Source organism: Pholcus phalangioides, unplaced genomic scaffold (assembly GCF_987345545.1).
Source record: "Pholcus phalangioides strain wild (caught in Gottingen) unplaced genomic scaffold, Ppha-v1.0 ptg000011l_1, whole genome shotgun sequence".
Classification (NCBI taxonomy): Eukaryota; Metazoa; Arthropoda; class Arachnida; order Araneae; family Pholcidae; genus Pholcus; species Pholcus phalangioides.
The window spans coordinates 56,818,406-56,840,917 of NW_028301604.1; the positions used below are offsets into that span (position 1 = coordinate 56,818,406).

Genomic DNA, 22,512 nt, shown 5'->3' on the forward strand with positions numbered 1-22,512 from the left:
TTCTTAAAAGTATGTTGACACAGAGCATCTGCTTCCTACAGGTGTGCTATCGTGAGAACTTCCTGTGTATTACGTATTAAAACTTAAATAAGAATTAAACACTTCTAGGGAAATAAAGTGAGCATAAAAAGAAAAAAAAGAAATATTTAGTATACTCACCCGAAGGAAAAAAAAAATTTAGTATTCTGTTTCTGACGCAACTTTCAGAAAACAAATTACCACCGAAAACTAAATGAAATCCTACTTTAGGTGAGGAACTTCCGTAAATGTGTGCTCAGAGTGACGTGATATTCAAAACGTAGATGCTTCTATTAGCACGAACGCCCTCACACTCTGAGAGAGGGTGGGAAACACTTTAAAACATCAAGGCCAGCTCCATTTTTATTTGACCTTCCTGCCCCCTCCCTTCATAGTGGACACTGAGACGCCCGTTATTTACATGCAACTGGCTGTATCAAACAAATGACGCGTCAAGATACACCAAAGATCTTTTTTCGATGGTGATAACGGTTCGTTAAGAAACGCAAACCACCGTGAAGAGATGCGCGTGCCACTTACTCATTTTCTCTCCTCTCACATTTCATTTTCCTTTATTTCAATCACGGGACGGCCACAGATTTTGTCTGGACATGAACAAATTGATTAGAAAATAGTAGGACCAACAAGAGAAAAAAATAACTATGAATCGAAATTTTATAGATATTTTAATTACCTTGAGTAACTGAAACAATCATATATACAAAAAATTACTTGGATATATATATATATATATATATTTCATTATAACCACTTATATATTGTATTTATATATATATTAACATTTTCGAATTACTAAATAATATTTAAGTTCTGGAAATTGAAAGTGTAAAGAAAAAATTGAAAAGAAATTAAACATCAAGAATACTTCGGAATATCTTCCAAAATAAGGCTTTTCATCCATAGACAGAGGAAGACAACTTGAAAAATTGAAGCTAAACAGATACTTAAGCATCAATTTGGGCAACCGAATAGGAATTTTTACTAGATACTTTTATAGGAAAAGGATTCAATCAAGTAATTGGTGACTATATGTAGGAAGGCATGTAAAGGTGTCAGAAGCAAAGGGATACAAGTGATCAAAATCTAGTTTCGAGAAAATCAACATCAAAGTTGATCTACTTCATAGAAGTTCTATGTAGTAGTCAAACTAGTGGTCGCTAGAAAGCGGCCCAAGTATATAGAATGGGTCTGTCCGCCTGGTCAGTAGTCAGTTGTTGGGTAAAGGAAACTCTTTAAGCATTTGACTCAACTATTCAAATTTTGTCATTTGTATCCCTTTGCTTCAGATCCCCCCATATGACAACATTTATCAAGCAAATATACGGTATTAGGATAATATATTCGAAGGAAAACTGAAGATATATGGTATAAACATGATTCAATGCTACATAATTCAATTCTACACAATTCTTTATATGCATGAGACGTGTACAACTGTATAATGCATATTTATTACATGTAAGCTATACATGTTGCATGTATATATCACATTCTTTATACTTTTTATCATAAGGTATCATCACAGCTAATTGATATATCAAAGCCCACAAGAAAGAACACTGATTCCCTTCATTACATATTATTGCTGCTACATTGAACGTAGTCCATTTTTAGAAGTAAATTAGTGTTTCAAACTGGAACCACTTTGAGAGTGAAAGCACTTACTGTCTTTTTCACATTTATTGCAAATAATACGGATGTTCACATTTTAGGAACTTGGTGGGAGATACGTGGAATTTTTCATCTTAATCAAGGATCTTTTCTGCTAAAGACGTATTTTCATCCTCATAATAGATTCTCGTACCATCACCAGACTTCAACTTTCTCTGTTGAATCATTTCTTTGGATACAGTTTTTCTGTCATATGCTAATCCAAGTAATCCCATGAAATCGATGAAAATCTTCGTAAGATTTAATGTATATCCCAATTCTGAAGTGGAATAATCCCATGGAAATACATGATGATAGTTGTGCCATCCTTCGCCGTGCCCTATAAATGCGACAAAAATATTTTCTCTAGCTTCTATATACTTGTCGAAAGGTTTGTCACCGAATTTGTGAGCAGCACTGTTCACAAGCCATGTGAAGTTTAAGCTAACACAATATCGGGCCATACCCGCAACGAAAAAAGAGACCCAAAGGGATTCTCCCCAAAACCAAACGGGTATCATCGTTGGTAGGTAGAAACTGAAAAGTATATACATCGGGATGTAAAACCTGAAACGAAATGATTGTGCAATAGATAAATATGTCATGATAATTTATTATTATTAATAATATCGATAAAACTTTCTATATTATTTAGTTATTTATATTCAATTATGTCTTTTAAAAATTGTAAAATGTCGCATTTTTTCAGAGATGAATCCATTAACAAGAACATTGTTTGAAGCACAAGTTATATACCTTCGATGAAAACGCACAACAGGATCGGACCATAGATCATCCAGATAAACTGACTTTCCTCTTGTTTTCACGTCATGATGTTTCTTGCACATGAGCCAACCCATATGAGCAAAAAAGAAGCCCCTCTTTATATTATGAGGATCGGCATCAGTTTCAGTAAATTTATGGTGCACTCTGTGATCTCGACACCATTCATATATATCATTCTATAATGCACAGAGAAAAACAATAAAAAAGGGACAGCTACATGTAGTTGGTAATTCACAAGCAAAAAGTAAAAATCGAGAAACAAGCAAACCACAGATTTAAAAAAAATTAAAATTTCACACTGCTTAGAAATACCAATTCTTAAAAATCTGAAACAAATTCTCTTTTGATCCACGGAAAACAAATAATAAATAGACACAAATTTTATACCAATATTCAATATACATTGAAATTTTGTTATATTTTTTAGGTATAAATCTAATCAAAGAATCATCGTAATTGCGAAATGTTCAAGTTTCTTTTGAATTTATAGTTTATCTTAACGATAAACTTTTTTTCGTAGAATCACTTTATTATCGAGGGGGAAAAATCAGCTTCAACTGAACCAGATATTGAATCCAAGAGGTCAAATTCTGATCTTGAGAAAAGAACACATGTGCATGACTGCAGTTTTCACGTGCACAAATCTCAGCTTCATTAGAAAATGAATAAGGAAGAGTATAATGAGAAAATATATTCTTATCCTTGATTTGTTTTAATGTTTAATCATGGTCCGTCAGCTTTGAATATATTTACGTTTGGTGTGTTTCTTGGGAAATAATTCAAACCCTTAATGATTTAAAATATTAAGATATTAATTTAATGGGCCAATGTTTAGAGCTTTGGAAACTCGGAATTCATCTGACTGATTTTCTCATGAACATCTTTGATTTGATATTACTATTCAGAAAGCAACAGGAACAGAATTGAAACGTAGAATATCATTGATAAAATTATATGCATACATTATATGGAGGGTAAATCCGACATATTCTGCCAAACGAAAGGGGGTGATATACGAGCCCAAGTGGACCATGAAACACCCACCAACCCTATCCTATTTCAAACCGTTTCCAAATTATGGTGGATAATCTTTTATGGAAAAAAAATGCGTCAACTTTGAAAAAAACCAGAATTTGTGAAGTTTTTGAAAGACATACGCAAACTGAGCATTTATTTGGAAAGAGCAAAAAAAAAAAAAAAAGCTATAAGGTGACACAAATTTTATTGAAATATCTGGTTTCAATATATTGCGAGCTACAAACGCTGAAAGATTGGTGAGGTTCAAAATCAAATTTTCGCCAAAATTTTCAATTGCCAATTCCGCAAACACCATTATAGCTAGAATAGATCAAATTTGCCAAAAAAGTGTCCATTCCATTAGCTTCCGAAAGAGCTTACAATAAACCATATCGGTTTTCCGGTTCCGGAGAAATTTAGTCTTTGGTTTGCAATGCATCACTGAAATCAGCGTTTGTCGAAGTAGATATTCCAAGAAAATTCGGAATTGGCTGTAACAGATGTTGGCGACAATTTGATTTTGTACAAAAAATCCTATAAGGTGACACTACCTCTATCTACAGGACATCTGTATTTAATGGCGAGCTACAAGTGCTGAGAGATCGGTGAAGTGAAAAATCGAATTGTCGCCAATACCTATTAAAATTACTTCTACGAGAGCAGATTTCTCAGTGATGTATTGCAAACAAACGGCTGAATTTTTCCTGAACTAGATGACCGATTTGGTTAATTCTAAACTCTTTCGAAAGCTGGTGGAATGGACAAGTTTTTAACAAATTTGATTGATTGTGGCTAAAAGTGTGTTTGCGGAATTGGAAATTAAAAATTTTGGGTGGCAATTTGATTTTGAATTTCGCCAATCTTTCAGGGCCTGTAGCTCATAATTACATTGAAATGTTTGATAAAATATATTTTACAAAACTTGATACACAACCAATAAGTCTATTTTCGCTCGAATGTAACCGATACGGTTATTGGTTGCATTTTTCAAGTTTTGCAAAGATGTTTTATTAAACTTTAAAGTGCAATATCACTAGAACAACACCCGAAAATCCCTAAATGTGATGAGCACTATTTTAGAGAATTTCGGGAGAATGTTATATATAGAAATAGAAGCAAAAACGTCCAAAAAGTGCAGTTATACCCAAATTCGTTGAGTTTTTATAAATGTTATAAGCCCCTAGGCTTATTAACATTATTCTGTATAGGAATCAGTCAGAACCAAGGATTATTGATGTTATAGTTGGTGTCTTTACAACCGAGGTGCTGAATATATGAATTTCAATATCTATACATGCACTCTCAAACATAAAGTGAATTCATTAAAAAAAGTGATGTGTGATAGAAAACCGAGAACCTCTATTAGAAAAATAAATGTAAATAAGTAAGGGAAACAAAACTTTTTTAAACGAGAAATAAATCGAATCCTACCTGCCCTGCTATACTTGTGAGAATGCACAAGAATATTCTCAATGGCAGTCGTGCTTTGTAAGATCTGTGTGACCAGAGTCTGTGAGATCCAGCGGTGATTCCAAGACCTCCGAGATTTCCATAAATCAAAGCTATATTGTGCAAAACAAATGAATGTTGCCTGTATTATTTAAATAGCAAATTGATGTAGCACAATCCGTTCAGATGCGTGTTTTTTATATACGAAAAATAAATTAAAATATATAGAAAACGGGAATCTCGCAAAAGACATGTAACGCATATACAGTGGTACCTCAAACTACGAGTGTCTCGACTAACGAGTAAGCAAAACACATTCAATGAATATTCTTGATTGCGAGAAAATATTCAACTAACGAGTAAAAGTTAATTCGAAACATGAAACCTCAGGTGCTTAGAACAAGGTGAAACTAACTGCGTGTTGGATACGGTGGTGTGTGTTTACCATAATCTTTATCTGAAGCAACTACGGTATAATATTTTTCCTACATGCATTAATTTTCTCATACACTACTGCTAATGAATTTTTATATGAGAATTACCGCATTTCTTGACTTATACGCCACAACCACTTACGTTTATAAAAACATAATTTTATATGACGGAAAGACATTTTTCTCTGGATATTATACTGAGGAGAAATCAGAAAGGAAAGTCTCCTAGTTTCTGCCGGGAATCGAATCCAGTCCTCTTGCAATCCGGGCAAGCGTGTTACCCGCATGCACCTTAGGAAACGTGACCATTCCTTCCTTATTTATGCTCTGTAGCCTGACGCAAAAGGACTGGGTTCGATTCCTGGCGGAGACTACTACTACTTAACCGTACATGCACTTCGTACACATCCCCTACGGAATTTCTAACGAATCGGTACATGCCAGAATATGCGTGTACGTGTTATGAACCTAATGTGAAGTGTGCTGTCATCTGCCATCAATTCTTCTGTGAGTGAAGTGTAATGATTGAATAATTATACCGTTGTGTGGGCCTGTTGCTCTCTGTGGCGAGACTTTTTAACGGGGAAATCGGCTCGCATTTGCACTCCAGCGGAGACTAGCAGACTTTTCTTTCCGAGTTCACCTCGGCATAATAGCCAGAAAACAGTCTTTCCTTCAAACAATAGGGTTGAGAAAAAATCAAAATCATCTCATTTAAATGTTTCAGGTACACACAGCTAACTAAATACAGCGCCTATGTTAATTTTTTTTAAAGCTCCAATATCTCCAAAAAAAGGCTATAAAAATTATTGTATAACATTCAAATATCAACTAATTAAACTGCATTTCGCTATTCAGAATTAGTTCTAAGCATAGTGCAAGCATTTTCTTGTAAATATTTGATTGTACAACACTAGAAAATAGTAATTACATGAAAATTAATTATCCTGGAAAGGTGTGGCAGATACCCCAGGGTGACACTTCGGTTAAGCTTACAAACACCCCCTTTGTCGCTATGGAGCTTTTTCTGAGAACTGTGGCAATACTGTATTTTGGAGGGTTTCAAACGAATTACAGAATTTCCCATTGTTTTACGAGGCAAAATTTAACTCATCGAATCCGTTTGTCGAAACACGATTGTATAAATCGGGTATCGTCGGTATAAGTTATTTCTTCGGATTACACTATGATAAGTGAGACCACTAGTTCTTTTCAAAATCTTTTGAACAAAATAAATATATACTTTTACTGGATATTTAAATGAACAAGTCCTAATATTGTATTTATATTTAGTTCAAGGCTCTATAAACCTGGAATAAAAATATGCATCATAATTATATCACACTACTCTTATTACAAAGAGATGATGTAGATGATAGACAGATGATATCTATCCTAGGGTCCTCAGGGAATATGCCAATTGTTGGGACCAGTCGGAGAGATTCACAGAAGTAGTGTTGCTGAGGGTATCGTCCCAAGGGAGTGGAAGCTTGCTAATGTGGTTCTGATATTTAAAAACGGTAGCAGAGAAACCGTGTCCAATTACCGTCCAGTTAGTTTGACGAGCACCCTCTCGAAAATTTTGGGAAGTTATTATCAAAAGGCAATTGGTGAAGTGAATAGACGAGAATAACATGTATGTCGGTAAACCAGCATGGGTTCAGGAAGGGGAAGTCATGTGTAACTAACCTCCTTTGTTTCTATGATCACGTGATTGAGGCTTTGGGAATTGGCAAAACCATCGATGTTGCTTATCTTGATTTCAAGAAGGCATTCGATCTGGCCCAACATGGGAAACTCTCGAAGCGTTTACACAAGAATGGTATTGGGGGCAATTTGCTGAACTGGATAGAATATTGGTTAAGGGATACGCCACAACGGGTTATGGTGAACGGAGAATTATCTGATTTTACAGGTATCCCAAATGGAGTCCCTTCAGGAAGTGTTCTTGGCCCCATACTCTTTTCACTTTTTATCGATAAACTCGATTAAGATATCGGTGGGATTGTTAGAAAATTCGCAGATGATGTGAAGCTAATGGGAGTAGTCGGGAATCCAAGGGATAGGGAGATGCTAAAAACTAACTTGAATATGATTGCAGCATGGGCAAATGAATGGAACATGGCGTTTAGCATTCACAAGTGCATGGCCGCTCATTGTGGTTCGAACAACCCACATTTCTCTTACGAGTTGAATGGTATCACTATGTTGGATGCAACTAAGACCACCGATTTGGGAATTCTCATTGACGAGCGGCTTAGGTTTTCTGAACGTTGTTCAGCAAGGATCAAAAAACAAATAAAATTCTCGGCTTCATTTTATAAAAAGGTCTCTTCGCGTTCTCCTAAAGTCATTCTTCCGCTTTTCCGAAGCCTAGTTCTTAATGGATTGGAGTATGCTGTAAGGGGCCGTTAAAGTATTACGTAATCAAATTCTCAGCCATTTTTGACCCCCCCCCCCTTGTCCGCAAAATTTCATCAGCTCTGCCCCCTCTGAATCCTAACGCATATTGGTGAGGTCAGAGACGTACACGGGGGGGGGGGGGGGGTGAAGCATAGGGGGCTCGCCCCCCCCCTCCCCCCACGATCCACGATCAAAAATTTATTTTTTTAATGCAAAAAATATTTTTTAATTGAAATTTCGGAAGAAAATGCCTTCATGTTATTATAATCAATTTCTGTTATTTTCAATGCCATTTCAAGGCTATGAACTCAAAATTTATCTTTAATAAATACATTGCGACCCACCCTCTGAGCCATATAATGATAAATCGCATAAACACACTTGGTCCGCGGACCAAATATGGCCCTGGGGGTTATCTGATGCGGCCTGCCCCGCCCAAACCTAATTTTGTAAAAATGAACTAAGCGGCACATTCACAGATCACTTATGTCCCGTGGTACAATTCCAGAACATTTAAGCGGCCCGTGGAACATTTTCAGATCACTTAAATCACTCGGGACACAGTTCCAGAACACTTAAGCGATACGTGACATATTTAGAGATCCCTTGAGTGGCATGTGACGTAGTTTTAGAGCACTTAAGTGGCCCCCAGTGCCGTTCTACATCACTCAAGTTACCCGCGACACATTATCGGATTATTTAAGTGATCCGCGGCATATAATTACGGATCACTTGAGTGATGCGTGGCACAGTTCCTGAGCACTTAAGCGGCCTGGACACATTTCCAGATCACTTGGATCAACGAAATATTTAGAGATCACTAAAGTGGCTCTGTAGGGCACTTACCAATAATAGGGGGGGGGGATGTTACTTCAAGTGCCCACAAACTATCGAAAAGTTTTTCTGGTTTTTGGCTCACCGACTAAGATGCCATTAAGAATATTTCATATTTTTATAAAGAGTGGTTGATGACGTACGCATTATTCAAACACCCTCCCCCCCCGTCATCAAAAGTCAGCAAATCGGAAACCCCCTCCCCCATCGATGATGACGTAATACTTGAACTGCCCCTAAGGTTTTGGTGACCATGCATACAGAGGGACATGGACATAGTTGAAGGGGTGCAGGGAAGAGCTGCGCGTGCGGTTGTTGGCACACGCGGCTTGAAGTATGAAGAGAGACTTCATTTTTTAAACATGTTTACATTTGAAGAGAATGCAGGTGTCGGGGGATATGGTCGAAGTATTCAAATTTTCAATGGGATTGATAGGATGGATCATGAATTATTAGTACGCCGTCAATCGACTGCTTTGGCAAGGGAAAAACCAGTACCGATTGGTAAGGGATAATTCTAGGTTGTGGCGTAATAAATGGAATAGCTTAATCCCCGAGGCAGTAAATTCTAATACAATTGTTACGTTAAAAAACATACCATAAAGATGTTGTGGTAAATCGAGAGGCTATCCATACTCAGGTAAGAGAACCATAAATATTTTTTACGGACATTGTATTATATTTTATCATGTATATATAGCTTTTAGTTTTTGTAATTGCATTTTTAATTAGGTTGCTGTATTTTAGAAATATATTACATTCACATTTGTTATGAGCATCTTTTTCTCATCCACTTCGTTGGGCATCTTGCCTTGTATTTGTATATTTATTAGGTAAAAAAAGGGTTTCAACGAAAAATGCTCACCAAAAATGATTGTCTTCATCAGTGCACTTGTCCATCCCAGATAAAATCCGTAAAGTGCGGTCATGTGCAAATATACGAACAGCAGAACATTAAACCAGACAACTCTTCCAGTTTCTTTTTCTTTTATCAATACGGGTTGTTCAACATTTTGCTCTGTGACCGAGACTGTTGAATTTGGTGCCATCTTTTTACTTTTTTTTCTTACTGTATCTATTTAAAATAATACAAGATAATTAGACTTGAAAAAATTGATCATTCTTTTCTTACTCAAATTTCATCGGATATATTTCTCAAAAGATTTCTAAAAGAAAAATAATTTATACGGCACATGTTCCAAATACATCCTTGAAGAAATGGTCACCAAATACTGTTCCTAAAATGATTGCACTTTATTTATTAAGATAGGATAAGAACTGTTAACATAAGAAGCTCAGTTCGGAATTCGAGCACTTTGGATATAGAAAAACACTTATTTTATCAAACATGAATCCCCATTCATATCTTAGTATAGACATAACAAAATTTTATTGAAAATTTTATTTTTTATTTGTTTAATATTGGGTAGTTTTTAGAGCAGTTAATTAAATTGCTAGTGTTGTTATACTGCAACAAAAAACCCTATAAAATTTTGACTATTTGAAAATTATGGAATAGTATTTCTCAGGGCATATAATGAAAAAAGCAAATGACACATAAGCTACGTTTACACAATTCGAGGCTCAATAGTTTTGACCGATCGTGAAACGATAAGTACGTGTGATCTCAGATTGGCTGACTGACTGAGTGGACAGAATTTTTTCAGGGATTACCGGGCCTATTGGCCCCATTAGTCCCTCGGTAAGTGGCCCTTTGCAGGTTGGGTTAAGAGAAAGAAATACGTGTTTGGTAGAGTGATAGTAGCGTTTATATGCTAGTGTGTAAGAGGTTGACCCTCAGGTTGGCTCAACTGTTCCCACCGGGTGGATGTAAATATTTCAAATATAAAAAGGCTTGGGATTGATCTAAGATAAAACCATCCGTTTGGGATCGACTTCTAACTATAGATTCCGGTCCCACGCTTCTAGGTCCCTGGAAGCGAAAAATAATCATGATGTGCCAGTCCGTGAATTATCTACCACCATGAAGGTCCATGGGTACGATCCTGGGAAAGGACATATATAAGTTCTTTCCCTACCTAACCGTTGAGTCACATGGAGCTAATCCAATACAGCTACTATGTATATCAATGCATCACACGTCAGCGATGAAAAATATGGATATGGGACCTACCAGACCGCCTTACTTCATCACATCGAATATTAGCACCAGCCACTTCCTGAATCGCCGGTCAAAGCCCGAACTACTTCTGCAAATCAGACTTTGGCCAAAATTTTCGGTCAATTCGCAAAGTGGCCGCACTCGGGACTTTGGCCATAACATATACAAGTTGAATGGAGTGAAAAGTTAGACATAAGCATCAAGCATTCTCGAGTGCTGCAGCGAGCAGGTACAACATGTTATCATTGGTTTTCTCTCGTTGAATAGTGCAGAAAGCATTTCGATAACCTGGTTGAATGTTCAGGTATTATTGAGCTTCAGATGGATGTTTACACAGATATTTAAAAAATAACATGGAACATTTATAGGATAACATTTTAAAATACGATAACATTTTCAATTACTCTGAAGATTTTTTTTCTTATTTGCATGGCCGAAAACAGGCACAAATATCAACAGGTATTATTTTCTATAATTTAAGAGTACTGTATTTCTCTGATGTAGTAAGTCTATATATGAACACATCTTTAGCTGACAAGTGGCAGATGCCGAGAATAGTACTTTCAGTTTTTCTTGTTTTCAAAGTGAATAATCAGAGCGAGACGAGAGCAAACAATATATAAGAACAATTAAAATGCTTCACTTTAGAGCCTACGTATGAAGGCCTCAGTCATTAGTCGGGAACATGTGATTTATAACTTTTTTTATTTCATTTTCAATAAGGCGGAATAGATTTTTTTTCACGTCTTTGAGTCTAAGTACTTGGTAAGAAGAAAGAAGACGTCACGAAATGAGTGGTCAGAGTGTTTAAATGCTGCCACTTATCATGTAATACATAGTTAGTTCATTAAATTGTCTAGGGTAACTTGAAAGAATGTGATTTTTCAGACAATAAATCGTGCCACTACAGCATGCAAAATTCATTTGATATCGTAAGATAATATTATCACGTGGGCTATTTTTAACAGAAGTAAAAGCAGTAAATTAAAGAATGTTATTTGAAAGAATGAATATATACAGAAGAAAAGCATCATATGCTGAATAACAGTTATAATATATATAACTTATGTAGCAATACATTCTCAATGAGTATTTTCTTTAAATTTACCATACTTTTCTTATGTTTATACTTATTTTTACCTCCTCATATAATCATACATATACTCTGCATATATGCAATATGAAAAAAAAAATGTATAAAAATATCAAATGAGATAATTTTCAATATGTAATTATTTATCGTTTTTCCCATGGAATAATGATGATGATGAAAAGGAAAAAAATAGATGAATTCGTTTACTTAAGGTTAGGGATATTAGAATAGTTCTTGATGCGCATAAGTATGTGTTGTGACCATACGCCAAATTATTCTTCACTTGGAGCTCTGAGCAAGCATCCAATAATGTATCACACCGAAAATATTTTATTACTTTACTCTGTGAAGTTTGAATTCAAGGCTAAATGAATTTAACCGGTCTAAAACATTTTTACTCAGGTGGAGTAACTTTTCAACTCCGCATTCTGCAAACTAACACTTTCATGCTAAAAATGAAATAAAGATCTGTTTGCTAATGGCGAGATTTCCAAAAAAACTTTTTTTGCCTTTTCTGACATCGTAGGGGATTATACATATGTATATACCTATACAATTTTGTTAATTTAATGAATTTTCAAGAGTGAAAAAATGGTAGTCATGATTCACACACACACGTCCAATTTTTTATGCTGGGCGTAGTGTACAAAATTGAAGTTCCTCTTTCCTGTCTACAGTCTTAAATACTCATCAGAAAATGATGAAACTTTAGGAACGTCTTAAAGAAGGGATGGGGGAAAGTTTCTTAAAACAAAAAATGCCCTGCATAGCCTATGGTGCAGAATCACCACGTTTGTAAAAGAGTTTCGCTGGCAAAGTACATTCCCGTAAAACCAATATCATACTGTTCAATGAAAAAATGCGAATGTGTGGAAATGGTTCTACTGGAGATATTTAGATACCCTGCCACATGAAGCTTGAGCAGTTTTGTCACATGTTTACAATAAATGTGCACCATATAATTTGTATAGAAAAACCATCTAGTGATGAATGTCGGAACTGATTTTTTTTACTCAATTTTTTTCCCATCCCTTAATTGAAGCGTTACCAAAGTTTCATAACTTTGTGATGAATAGTTACATACTTATATTATATACAGGGTGGGCAAAAAGTTTGTAGAAATTTTAAAAATTCATAAAAACCGGAAAATAACCGAAATAAAAAATGGTTTGCAGGGTTAGCATCGCTAGGTCACGGGAATTTTTTAAGACAGGGGAAAAAATAACTCAAAACGGCCGATAGGTGGCGCTGACGTACACAAGTCAAAGAAAAGATGCACAAATAACGAACAGAATGTCTCCAAATAGTTTATTACAGCAGTATATGTGTTCCACATGACCACTACCACAGGGGTTAACACACTGCAGGAGAGTCACAAATCCAGCAACGGCAGAGTGCAGCAGGTCCATATACATGGTTTACAACGGTGAAGTGGTTGTGGATTAGGAGCGCAAGTTCTTATAACCATCTCATTTGCATATTTCCACCAAAGTCACTCGTACCAGCGCCACCTATCGGCTGTTGTTTGAGTTATTTTTCTTTTCCTGTCTTAACAAAATTCCCGTGACCTAGCGATGCTAACCTTGGAAACCGTTTTTTATTTCTGTTATTTTTCCGGTTTTTATGAATTTTTAAAGTTTCTACGGACTTTTTGCCCACCCTGTAGATGAATAGCTGTAGACAGCCCTGAATGAGTGAACTTTAACTATGCACACCCTGTACATTGAAAACGAATGCAAATCATGCGAAAATTATTGCAAACATTTCAAATTTCTGTTTTGCCGCATTATAAAATATTGATAAACATAAAATATAAATATTAATTTTTAAAATCGGTTTAATAAAGGAGTAATAAATAATTTAAATGAACATTATTTTTGTTTAAAAGACTCACACTCATGTTTCAATTCATGTCCTTCAATGCGTAAAAAACATCTCTTACCCCAAAATAATTTTTTCATCTATTTCTGTCCGTGGCCTGTTATTTTTTTCTCTAAGAGCTTTCTCATTCAAAGCTTTTTTTTAACATGCTACTAAACAGTTTAACTTGAATTCTTTCGAACAGCCGCAAAAGGACTGGCTGACTTACTTTCCCAATGAAATTAGTGCACAACTTTCTCCCGATCTTCATTTTTCCCCCTTGAGTGCTACTTTCACTTGTTTTTCTTGGTTGAAAGGTTTTCAGATTGATGGGTCCACACAGCACGTGTTTTCAACTATATATACACTTGAATGGGAAATCCGATTTTCTTTTAACGATCGTTTCCTAAATACTATCACGTGATTAAGGAAGAGAACAACAATCACACCTTCATATGTAGGCTATATTAAAGTTATTCTAGTTGTCAAGTCAAAATCAGCCAAATGTGAAGCAGTAGTGAAGCAGTGAATTAAAATGTATGGATAAGATGCATGGATAGACAAAATGTATGGATAGATAGATAGATGGATAGATAAAACGTATGGATAGATCAGATGGATACATATTTGTTTAACTTAGCAGACTTTAAAGAAAATCAGTCAAATGCATATTCGAGTATTCTGCAGCCAACACACATTTTGTATCAAAAATACCAGGTATTTCGAATAATTATGGATTAACGAAAAAAAAAAAACTAGGCATTTTGAAAAATCATCGAACCTAAAACTAACATAAATAAATAAAATAACCGCAACGTGGTTATTTTAAAATTTAATTATGATGTCACGAGGACGTCGTTTTTTTTTACTGCACCAAGCTCTGATGCGACAAGTCTGAGTTGTAATCCCAGTAAAAGACATGGTAACTTAACTCTTTCGGTATCGACATTTATGTGTATTCCCGGTCCAATCAACTCTGTGGTGCATAAACCGTAGTTATCAAATGTATAAGTGCTTTCTTACGAAGGAAATAAGTTTAGAGCACTGGATTAATTATTAAAAGTTTTGATATGGCGGGTGAGGTAATGTAATGTAACGTTATTCATTAATGTAACACGTGTAACTTCTGAATGCTTATGGTGATAGCTATAGATATTATACAGGGTGCATAGCTAACTCCTCGATCATTTTTGTCGCACCATGATCATTTTCTGCACACGAGGGCAAATTAGATTACGACTTACAATTTATTGCCGATTCCGAATGGCAGCCTTTTTTTTATACTCACCGAGAGGTTGTGCGCTAAACTCTCGACGTGGGACTTCCTGTGGTAGCAATCTTTTCCTGTGGTCATTTTGCCGTTTCTGTTGTGCCCCTTTGTCAGGAAAGTTTCTGACAAGGACGAACTGGGTATCGAATTCGCGACACCTCTAAACACCCTTTAGTAATTTAGGCGAGTACCTTATTGACCTGGGCTACCGCGAAAGCTAACTCTTCGAACCGCAAATTACTGGCGAACCGTTGATTCTAAAGACATACTTTCAATTAGAAAAAAAATATCGTGGGATCTCAGATGCACCATTCATATCGCAAAGGGTTGTATAGTTATTGAAATAAAAAAAAATACTTTTTATACGATCCCCTGTGCTCAAAAACCCAATTAGAAAGTTGTTACACTCTGTCTCTCCTGAGGCCAACAAAAGAAATTCCACGTTTCTAAGTGCATTATTCGTTGAAATATTTGAATTAAAAAATGGAAATTTTTTTATTTGAAAATGTCCCTCCTTTTTAACGAAGCTGATTCATAACTGTAAAATGGGGCGGGGGTGGTAGCCCAGGTCGATAAGATACTCGCCTAATGTACCAAAGGATGTTTAGAGATGTTGCGAGTTCGATACACGGTTCGTCTTTGTCAGAAACTTTCCTGACACAGGGGTACCACAGAAACGACGATATTACCGCAGAAAACGATTGCTACCGCAGGGAGTCCTACACCGAGGGGTTAGCGCACAACATTTCGGTGAGTATATCAAAAAGGTTGCTGTTCGAAATCAAGCAATAAATTGTAGGTCCCGGTCTAATCAGCCTCAATTTTTTTTGCACGGGGAACCGAATCTTGTAAGGACGGCATGGGTATAAGTAATTTTCTTTTGTGTGGTTTCTCAGACAATCCGATAACTGTGGAGATGTAAAAGTTGAAAAACAAGCAGCAATATGGTGAAACCTTTTATGGACAGTATATTTATATTTTATCACAATTATAGGTTTTTTATTGCTCTTATTGGGTTGCTGTATTTTTGATATAGTTTAGATATATGTTCGACATCCGTATTTTTTGTGGGAATTTTTTTTCAGCTACCTCGTTTTGACTGTTGCGGTCTTTTTATTTCCATAACAAAGTATGAAAGTATGACAAAAAAGCGAGTAAAAATGTCAATCCACTAAAACTTTTCGCAATCTTGTTCTCTTTTTGTGCATTACAAAAAAAGAAAAATAGTAAATGAAAATTCCTTTCGCCATTAACGCTATTTCAATTTTGATGATTAAGCAGGATGATTTTCATTTGATGATTTAGTAATTTATTGAATAGCAAAATATTTATCTGCGTAAATTTGTTTTACAGGCGCACGATAAATCTAGAAAAATTGTACATAGATTATAGTTATTTTATTTTTATTAACTTTTATTATAGTTTATTTATTTTTTGCTCAACAAAAACTGGATAGCAAGACCTAAACTTCCTTACGGCACTTTCATGAATTGACAACGAAACACAACTAACTAAAATATGCCGAGCTTCTCCAGAATTTTATTTTTATTTTCATCGATTTGAATTAATCAAAGTTCCACATATTTTCTGCTTTATTTATTTACTTCCTATTTTGAACATACTTCCAAATGTCAATCTCGAAAGGGTTATTTTAAGCGTTTTCGGGTATGTTCCCTTCATAACTTTTCTGCCACCTATAGCGATTTGAGGGTGTAAAAAGCCGGCAACTTTGATTTCTTTTTTCCTTCTTAATATGTAAACCAATTATTGAGCTAGTGTCTGGAAACAACCAGTTTTTTTTACCCCACTGCCTCATTCATTTCACCCGTCTTGAAAACGGTGAAGTCTACTGAAGAAAAACGAAAATTCAGCTCAGCTTTTGTCAAATCAAATGTTTATTCCGTGTTTTCAGCATAGCAATATAGGGCAAAAGCGCATTAAAGCACGTGAGAATGAATAGATAAAATACAAATCAAATTCACCATTTCTTGACATGACTGATCAGCACCTATTATATTTATGCTGTCACGACTGAGGGAGGGAAAATGCAGAAAAAATTCGCTCTAAAAAAAGAAAGCTACGAAGAACAGAAATAATAATAATAATGATAAAAACAAAAACTTATATGTTACTTCCTACTTAAGGTATCCGACTACGCTCCTAAGCACTTTTCTATAAAATGGTACTGGAATGAACTTTAATAACATTTTTTGATAGAAAGTGTTTCAAAATGGTGAAAATAATATTAAATTTTGAACTACCTATGCCATTTTTTATGGAAAAGTCCTTCTATGTCTAGTTTTGTGCAAAATTCATGTAATATTCGAAACGCGATTAAAAAACTTTTATAAACGAAATGTGTTGTGTTATTGTCGCAGTACGTTCAGCTAGTTCGTAAGCGAACCAAAATTTAAAGGATTGTACGGTATGCTCATAAAATACACCCAATTCTGTTGATGTATGTGTGAATTTTATGAAATTTCATTTTAAATATTGTGTATAAAACACTAATTAAACAAATGCATGCGGTTGACTAAATTTTGGTTCATAACCTTAAAAATATACCTCAGAACCATATTATCGTACATCCGTTTTTGTCAATTTTGAGACCTTGTAGTGCTCATTCTATAGTTTAGGGCCATAGTATTGTATTTTAGCCAAAACCATACTATAGTATGTCCCAATATACTTTTCGAGTAATTAACAAATTGATGAGATAAATTGCGATCTCTTCATATTGTGAAATAACTCAAATAGACATATGATACTATGGTTCTTGGGTAAAGATATGGCAAAATGTCATATTAAAATTTTGTAACGATAAGTTAAAACCAATAGATTTTTAAGAATCGTGTTTCTAACTAAGGTAAAATGTGAAAAAAATGGCAATCTTCGTAAAACACGTTTAAATTTTTAATTCACAAATTACTTGATGTAAAACGCAAACTAAAGTTGGTGTAACTTCGGTGCTAAGCGTCTTATAAACAAAACAAGGCCTGTCTTGGAATCACAAGAAATGAAACTTTCATAAAAAATGATTTATGTAAAAAAAAAAAATCAATATTTTCTTCCAAAATGACATTTTAAACATTGTCGGATACTTTATGTATGAGAAGTAACAGTTTACGGACATTGGTGTCATTTTATATTTCACATATTTGGGTTGATTATTTTTTATATATTTATTTATTTTTTGCTCTTAAAATATTTTTCTCTAACCTTCCAGTGAACGCACGTATGTAGGAGATACGCGAATGAAGGAGATTGCGTACCTCCTTCATACGCGCGCCCGCTGAAAGGTTAACGGAATAAGAGCAAATCCTGAAAAAAAAACACGAATTTACAACTGCATTCATTATTATTTTTTGCTCATATTATCAACATTGGCGTTGGAGCCAAGGGTGAGCACCCATAGTACGTATACAAGGAGAGCCACAACAAAGGAACATTCATTTTCAGGCGCGGAGAGTATCTAACAAACCACACACACAATCTCCCTAACAAATCATTATCTCGCTTAACAGAAATGCTTTCATTTCTGTAATAGATAACTATATATAAGTACGTTTTTCTATTTTTTTTCCCCAAAATATTTAAATTAATTCTTTTTTGCGTTTTACATTGTAACTTTTGGACTTACAACACTTCGTAGTCTATTTAGGTTTTGCCTTTTCGTTCTTTATTGACTTGACAATTATCTTGTGGGTGTTATGGTGTTAAGAGCTCTGTATTTAGATGGCCATTTGAATAATATATATGCAGTTTTTTTGGATAAATCGCTTTCGTTTGTCTTCAGTTTGTTTCTATATTTTAATTCTGATGAAAATGAAACTTTTTGAAATCGATTATTTTAAATTTAAAGAAATTTAATTTTGGTTTATATTAAGTAACGCATCTGCCACTAATAATAAGGAAAAACGAATTTTACAAAATTTTACATTGTAATACATTCTCCCCCCAATGGCGGTAAAATAAAACTCACCTTATTCCACATAGAACGTGTGTAACTCAGAACTAAAATAAAAAATTTTACTTACTTTTACAGTGTAATGAAATATATATATTTCCTTATTCGACTATAAATTCTTATTGAAAAACAATTCTTACCCAACACAGGTTACCACGCTATTTGCTACGTAATGTCTACAGATGGCTTAAAACGTATACCGGTATGAATTGAATTACATATTATGAACCGATTTTTCAACTTTAAAATTAATATTATTTTATTTCTACTTTGTACAATTTTTTGTTGATTGCTTTAATCACAAATACACAGCTTCTATGGCATATTTTCATGCATAAATATCCCGCTAATTTTTTTATTATGCAGTATTTATATGGGAACAAAGTCAATAAACGTGTAATATAATGCAGAGAGACTAAAAAAATATTCTTTAAACAAATTGTTTTAGTTTAAATAATCTGAAACAGATTATTAGAACATATACTGTTTAACAAAATAGCTAATTTGCGTACAACTATACGTGTATAATATATATACGTGAGGGGCGCGGTAGCTCACGTCAATAAGATACTCGTCTAAAGTACCAAAGGGTGTTTAGAAGTGTCGCGAGTTTGATATCCGATTCGTCCTTGTCAGGACCTCTCCTGACTCCCTGCTACCGCAGGGAGTCCCATACCGGGGTGTTAATACACTAATCTCTCGGTAACAACAAAAAAGGCAACATTACGAACGCTGCCGTTAGGAATCGGCAATAAATTGTAGGCCCCAGTCTAATTAGCCCTCGTGTGCAGAAAAACATCGTAGTGCGACAAAAAACGATAAAATATTTGATCATTCATTATTACTTTTTTCACATGTATTTTCATTCAGTTTTAAATCAGTATAAACAAATTTAAAAAAATATTTTTTTTTACCACCGTCATAACAAAATCAGTCTCAAAGTTATTTTGTTTTAATTTTTAATTAAGAGAAAACTAAACTGAAGGAATTGAAAAATTATATACGTACAACTACAATTTTCTTTTTAATTATAACCATAAGTTTTACACAATATATACAGATTCCAAATTTTTAATTATTCCGGTATTTAAGTTCCCATAACACTTATACCCTTATTTAAATATATTCATTAGGATATTATTCAAATTTATGTTAGAGGTAGTATATTGCTCATGATACATCTAAGTTTTCTATATTTCACTTGAAAGTATAAAATCGTATCTTAAATTTATTTTCAGGTGAGAAAAAAATTCAACGCATCTTACCTTTCCTTGAGAAAGCGTTTATACTATCGTTCTTTCGTACTTGCGAAGTTCACAGCGAGAGTTAAAAAACGAAACTGACCTAGTCTCAGAACTAATGCCCGGTAGTGTTGTCCACCTAGGCCCCAAAGCTTTTTAACTAGGTAACACAGAGATCCCGCGCTCTCGTTTGATTGGTTCACCGGTAAGCTACTATAGATGACGTAAAGTTTATCGGGGAGTGACGTAACACATTTTGTAAGGTGATGGTCGTTGAGCACGAATAAGAAAGACTGAAAAATGATGACTTGCTCTTGAGGGGCGTTAATTATAAAACATTTTTAGAACTTCTGTTTGTGTTAAATATATAAATATAATTATAAAATTGTGAAGCAATTTTGCGTTTTTCCAGAAAATATTTTTGTTGATAAATATGCACATTAAAACTCGGTTATAACGACATTGAAAATTCCGCGAAATTTTGTAGTTATAACCGAGGTGTCGTTACAACTAAGGTTGATGTTTTTAAGAATTTCAAGTACAAAAATATATAATCAGATGAAATCAAATAGTGTGCATGAAGTTATTGTTTTATTATAAACTAGAGTAAAAAAACCCATATTTGATCAGGGAAAATAGGGGACATATTGACATCATAAACATGGGATATTGCCAATTGTCGCTTATAATGTTGCAAATTGTCGGCCAAATCTCCAATTATTTCTTACTAATGTATAGATGATATTCTCACTCTAGGGGAGAAATGCAGTGCTACAGCAGTGTAGACACTGCTACCCCCTGCAGTGATTAAAATGTTTTAAATGTATAATCCGGGAAAAAATTTTCACCTCCGAGCAAAGTGATTTTTCTGGGGTCCTCTACTTGGCTGGAAATACCTGCTACCCCCAATTCACGTACACGCTGTCGAAAATTCTGCACCCTCCGGGCCGAGTCCGGCTGAACCATGCATGCGTTAAGCCGGCACCGAAACACGGCAAAAATCTGGGGGATTACTATTGGCATTTATAGTCATTACCAGAATATACTCTAAAATTTTGTAGAAATTACTATATCATCCCCTTTTTGGATTATTTTATAATTTTTTCGAACCACGGTCATTTTCTGCACACAAGGGCTGATTAGACCGGGACCTACAATTTATTGCTGATTTCAAACGGCAACCTTTTTGATATACTCACCGAAATGTTGTGCGCTAACCCCTCGGTGTAGGACTCATTGCGGTAGCAATCGTTTTCTGCGGTAATCTCGCCGTTTCTGTGGTACCCCTGTGTCACGAAAATTTCTGACAAAGACGAAATGTGCATCGAACTCGTAACATCTCTAAACATCCTTTGGTACATTAGGCGAGTATCTTATAGACCTGGGCTACCGTCCCCCAATTTTACAGTTATGAATAAGCTTCATTAAAAAGAGGGACATTTTCAAATAAAAACAGCCAAGAAGGGCAAAATTACGAAATGTTCTGCATACGTGTCATATTATCACCGTAATTATGATAAATAATATGGAATAACGACCACAAATGTGTCGTTATATTCGATGTCGTTGCGTTGGAATTGACGTTATAAACAGGTTCGTTAACATTGTTCTCTATAGGAATTAGTCAGAACCTCCAGTTATTGACGTTATAACCGAAGTGTCATTACAACCGAGTTAACTGTTGTACCCCTGACACAGGTGTACAACAGTTGACAATATCTTAGGATATGTTTTGTGAATTTTTAGATAAAGTTGAATGTAAAATTACAAATATGAGAAATTCAGATTTTTTTATTATACAAAGATAGGGTTTCTTAATTTTCTGGGAAATGTTTGGAAAAAAAAATTAAATGACTCTTATAAAAAATTGTAATAAAAATTTTGTTTCTACTTTTGATTTATCATTATATTTGCATACTGTATATGTTTTTTTTTACTTTTTAACTGAAGCAAGTATTGTAGAAATTGCTATTTATGGTATATGCGTATTTATTCACTCTTATAATAATCATAATCCAGCAGTTAATTAGCGTGTTTGCCAGCGTATTAGAAATTACATTATTTTTTAAGGAGAGAAAATTGCGTTTTGTCCGCTGGTGAATACGATATTTATCTCGATATCCTCTAAAAACACTTTTTTTTTTTAAATTCAGAAACTCGAATATAGATAATATTCCGACACGCACAACTATTGTGTACACATTTAAAAAAATTAATATCTGACTAAATCAATACGATATTACTCGGAGGGATTTATTGATGTTTGTTTATCGTTCATATGACTGGTGTCAAGATTTCATTTTTTCCCAAGGATGATGAAACAGATAGATCTCATCGATTACGTGTT

The 22,512-nt window shown here is 34.7% G+C and overlaps 2 protein-coding genes across 2 annotated transcripts in view; both read right to left on the reverse strand.

Moving 5' to 3' along the window:
* The window catches only part of LOC149080608 (lysosomal alpha-mannosidase-like), a 63,610-nt gene extending 63,273 nt beyond the window's left edge, over window positions 1–337 (reverse strand). The window contains exon 1 of the mRNA XM_089239760.1: window positions 160–337. The gene's annotated coding sequence lies outside the window, so the exon portion shown is untranslated. The remainder of the gene's footprint in view (window positions 1–159) is intronic.
* A 493-nt stretch (window positions 338–830) lies between these two features.
* Window positions 831–20,278, reverse strand: LOC149080609 (acyl-CoA Delta-9 desaturase-like). Its single transcript, XM_089238669.1, has 5 exons — window positions 20,190–20,278; window positions 9,478–9,687; window positions 4,924–5,054; window positions 2,446–2,651; window positions 831–2,256 (listed from the first exon to the last, which is right to left on the reverse strand). Exons 2-5 carry the CDS (start codon window positions 9,659–9,661, stop codon window positions 1,785–1,787), a joined length of 993 nt encoding a protein of 330 aa, XP_089094795.1. The 5' UTR covers window positions 9,662–9,687; window positions 20,190–20,278; the 3' UTR covers window positions 831–1,784.
* Between the last annotated feature and the right edge of the window lie 2,234 nt (window positions 20,279–22,512).

Excerpts from the sequence above, each read along its gene's own strand:
- LOC149080609 (XM_089238669.1), bottom strand. The coding sequence starts at position 9,661 with ATGGCACCAAATTCAACAGTCTCGGTCACAGAGCAAAATGTTGAACAA. Across the intron at positions 5,055-9,477 it reads GATGAAGACAATCATTTTTG|CTTTGATTTATGGAAATCTC; the intron begins GTGAGCATTTTT and ends TGCACAATATAG. Across the intron at positions 2,257-2,445 it reads GTTGTGCGTTTTCATCGAAG|GTTTTACATCCCGATGTATA; the intron begins GTATATAACTTG and ends ATTTCGTTTCAG.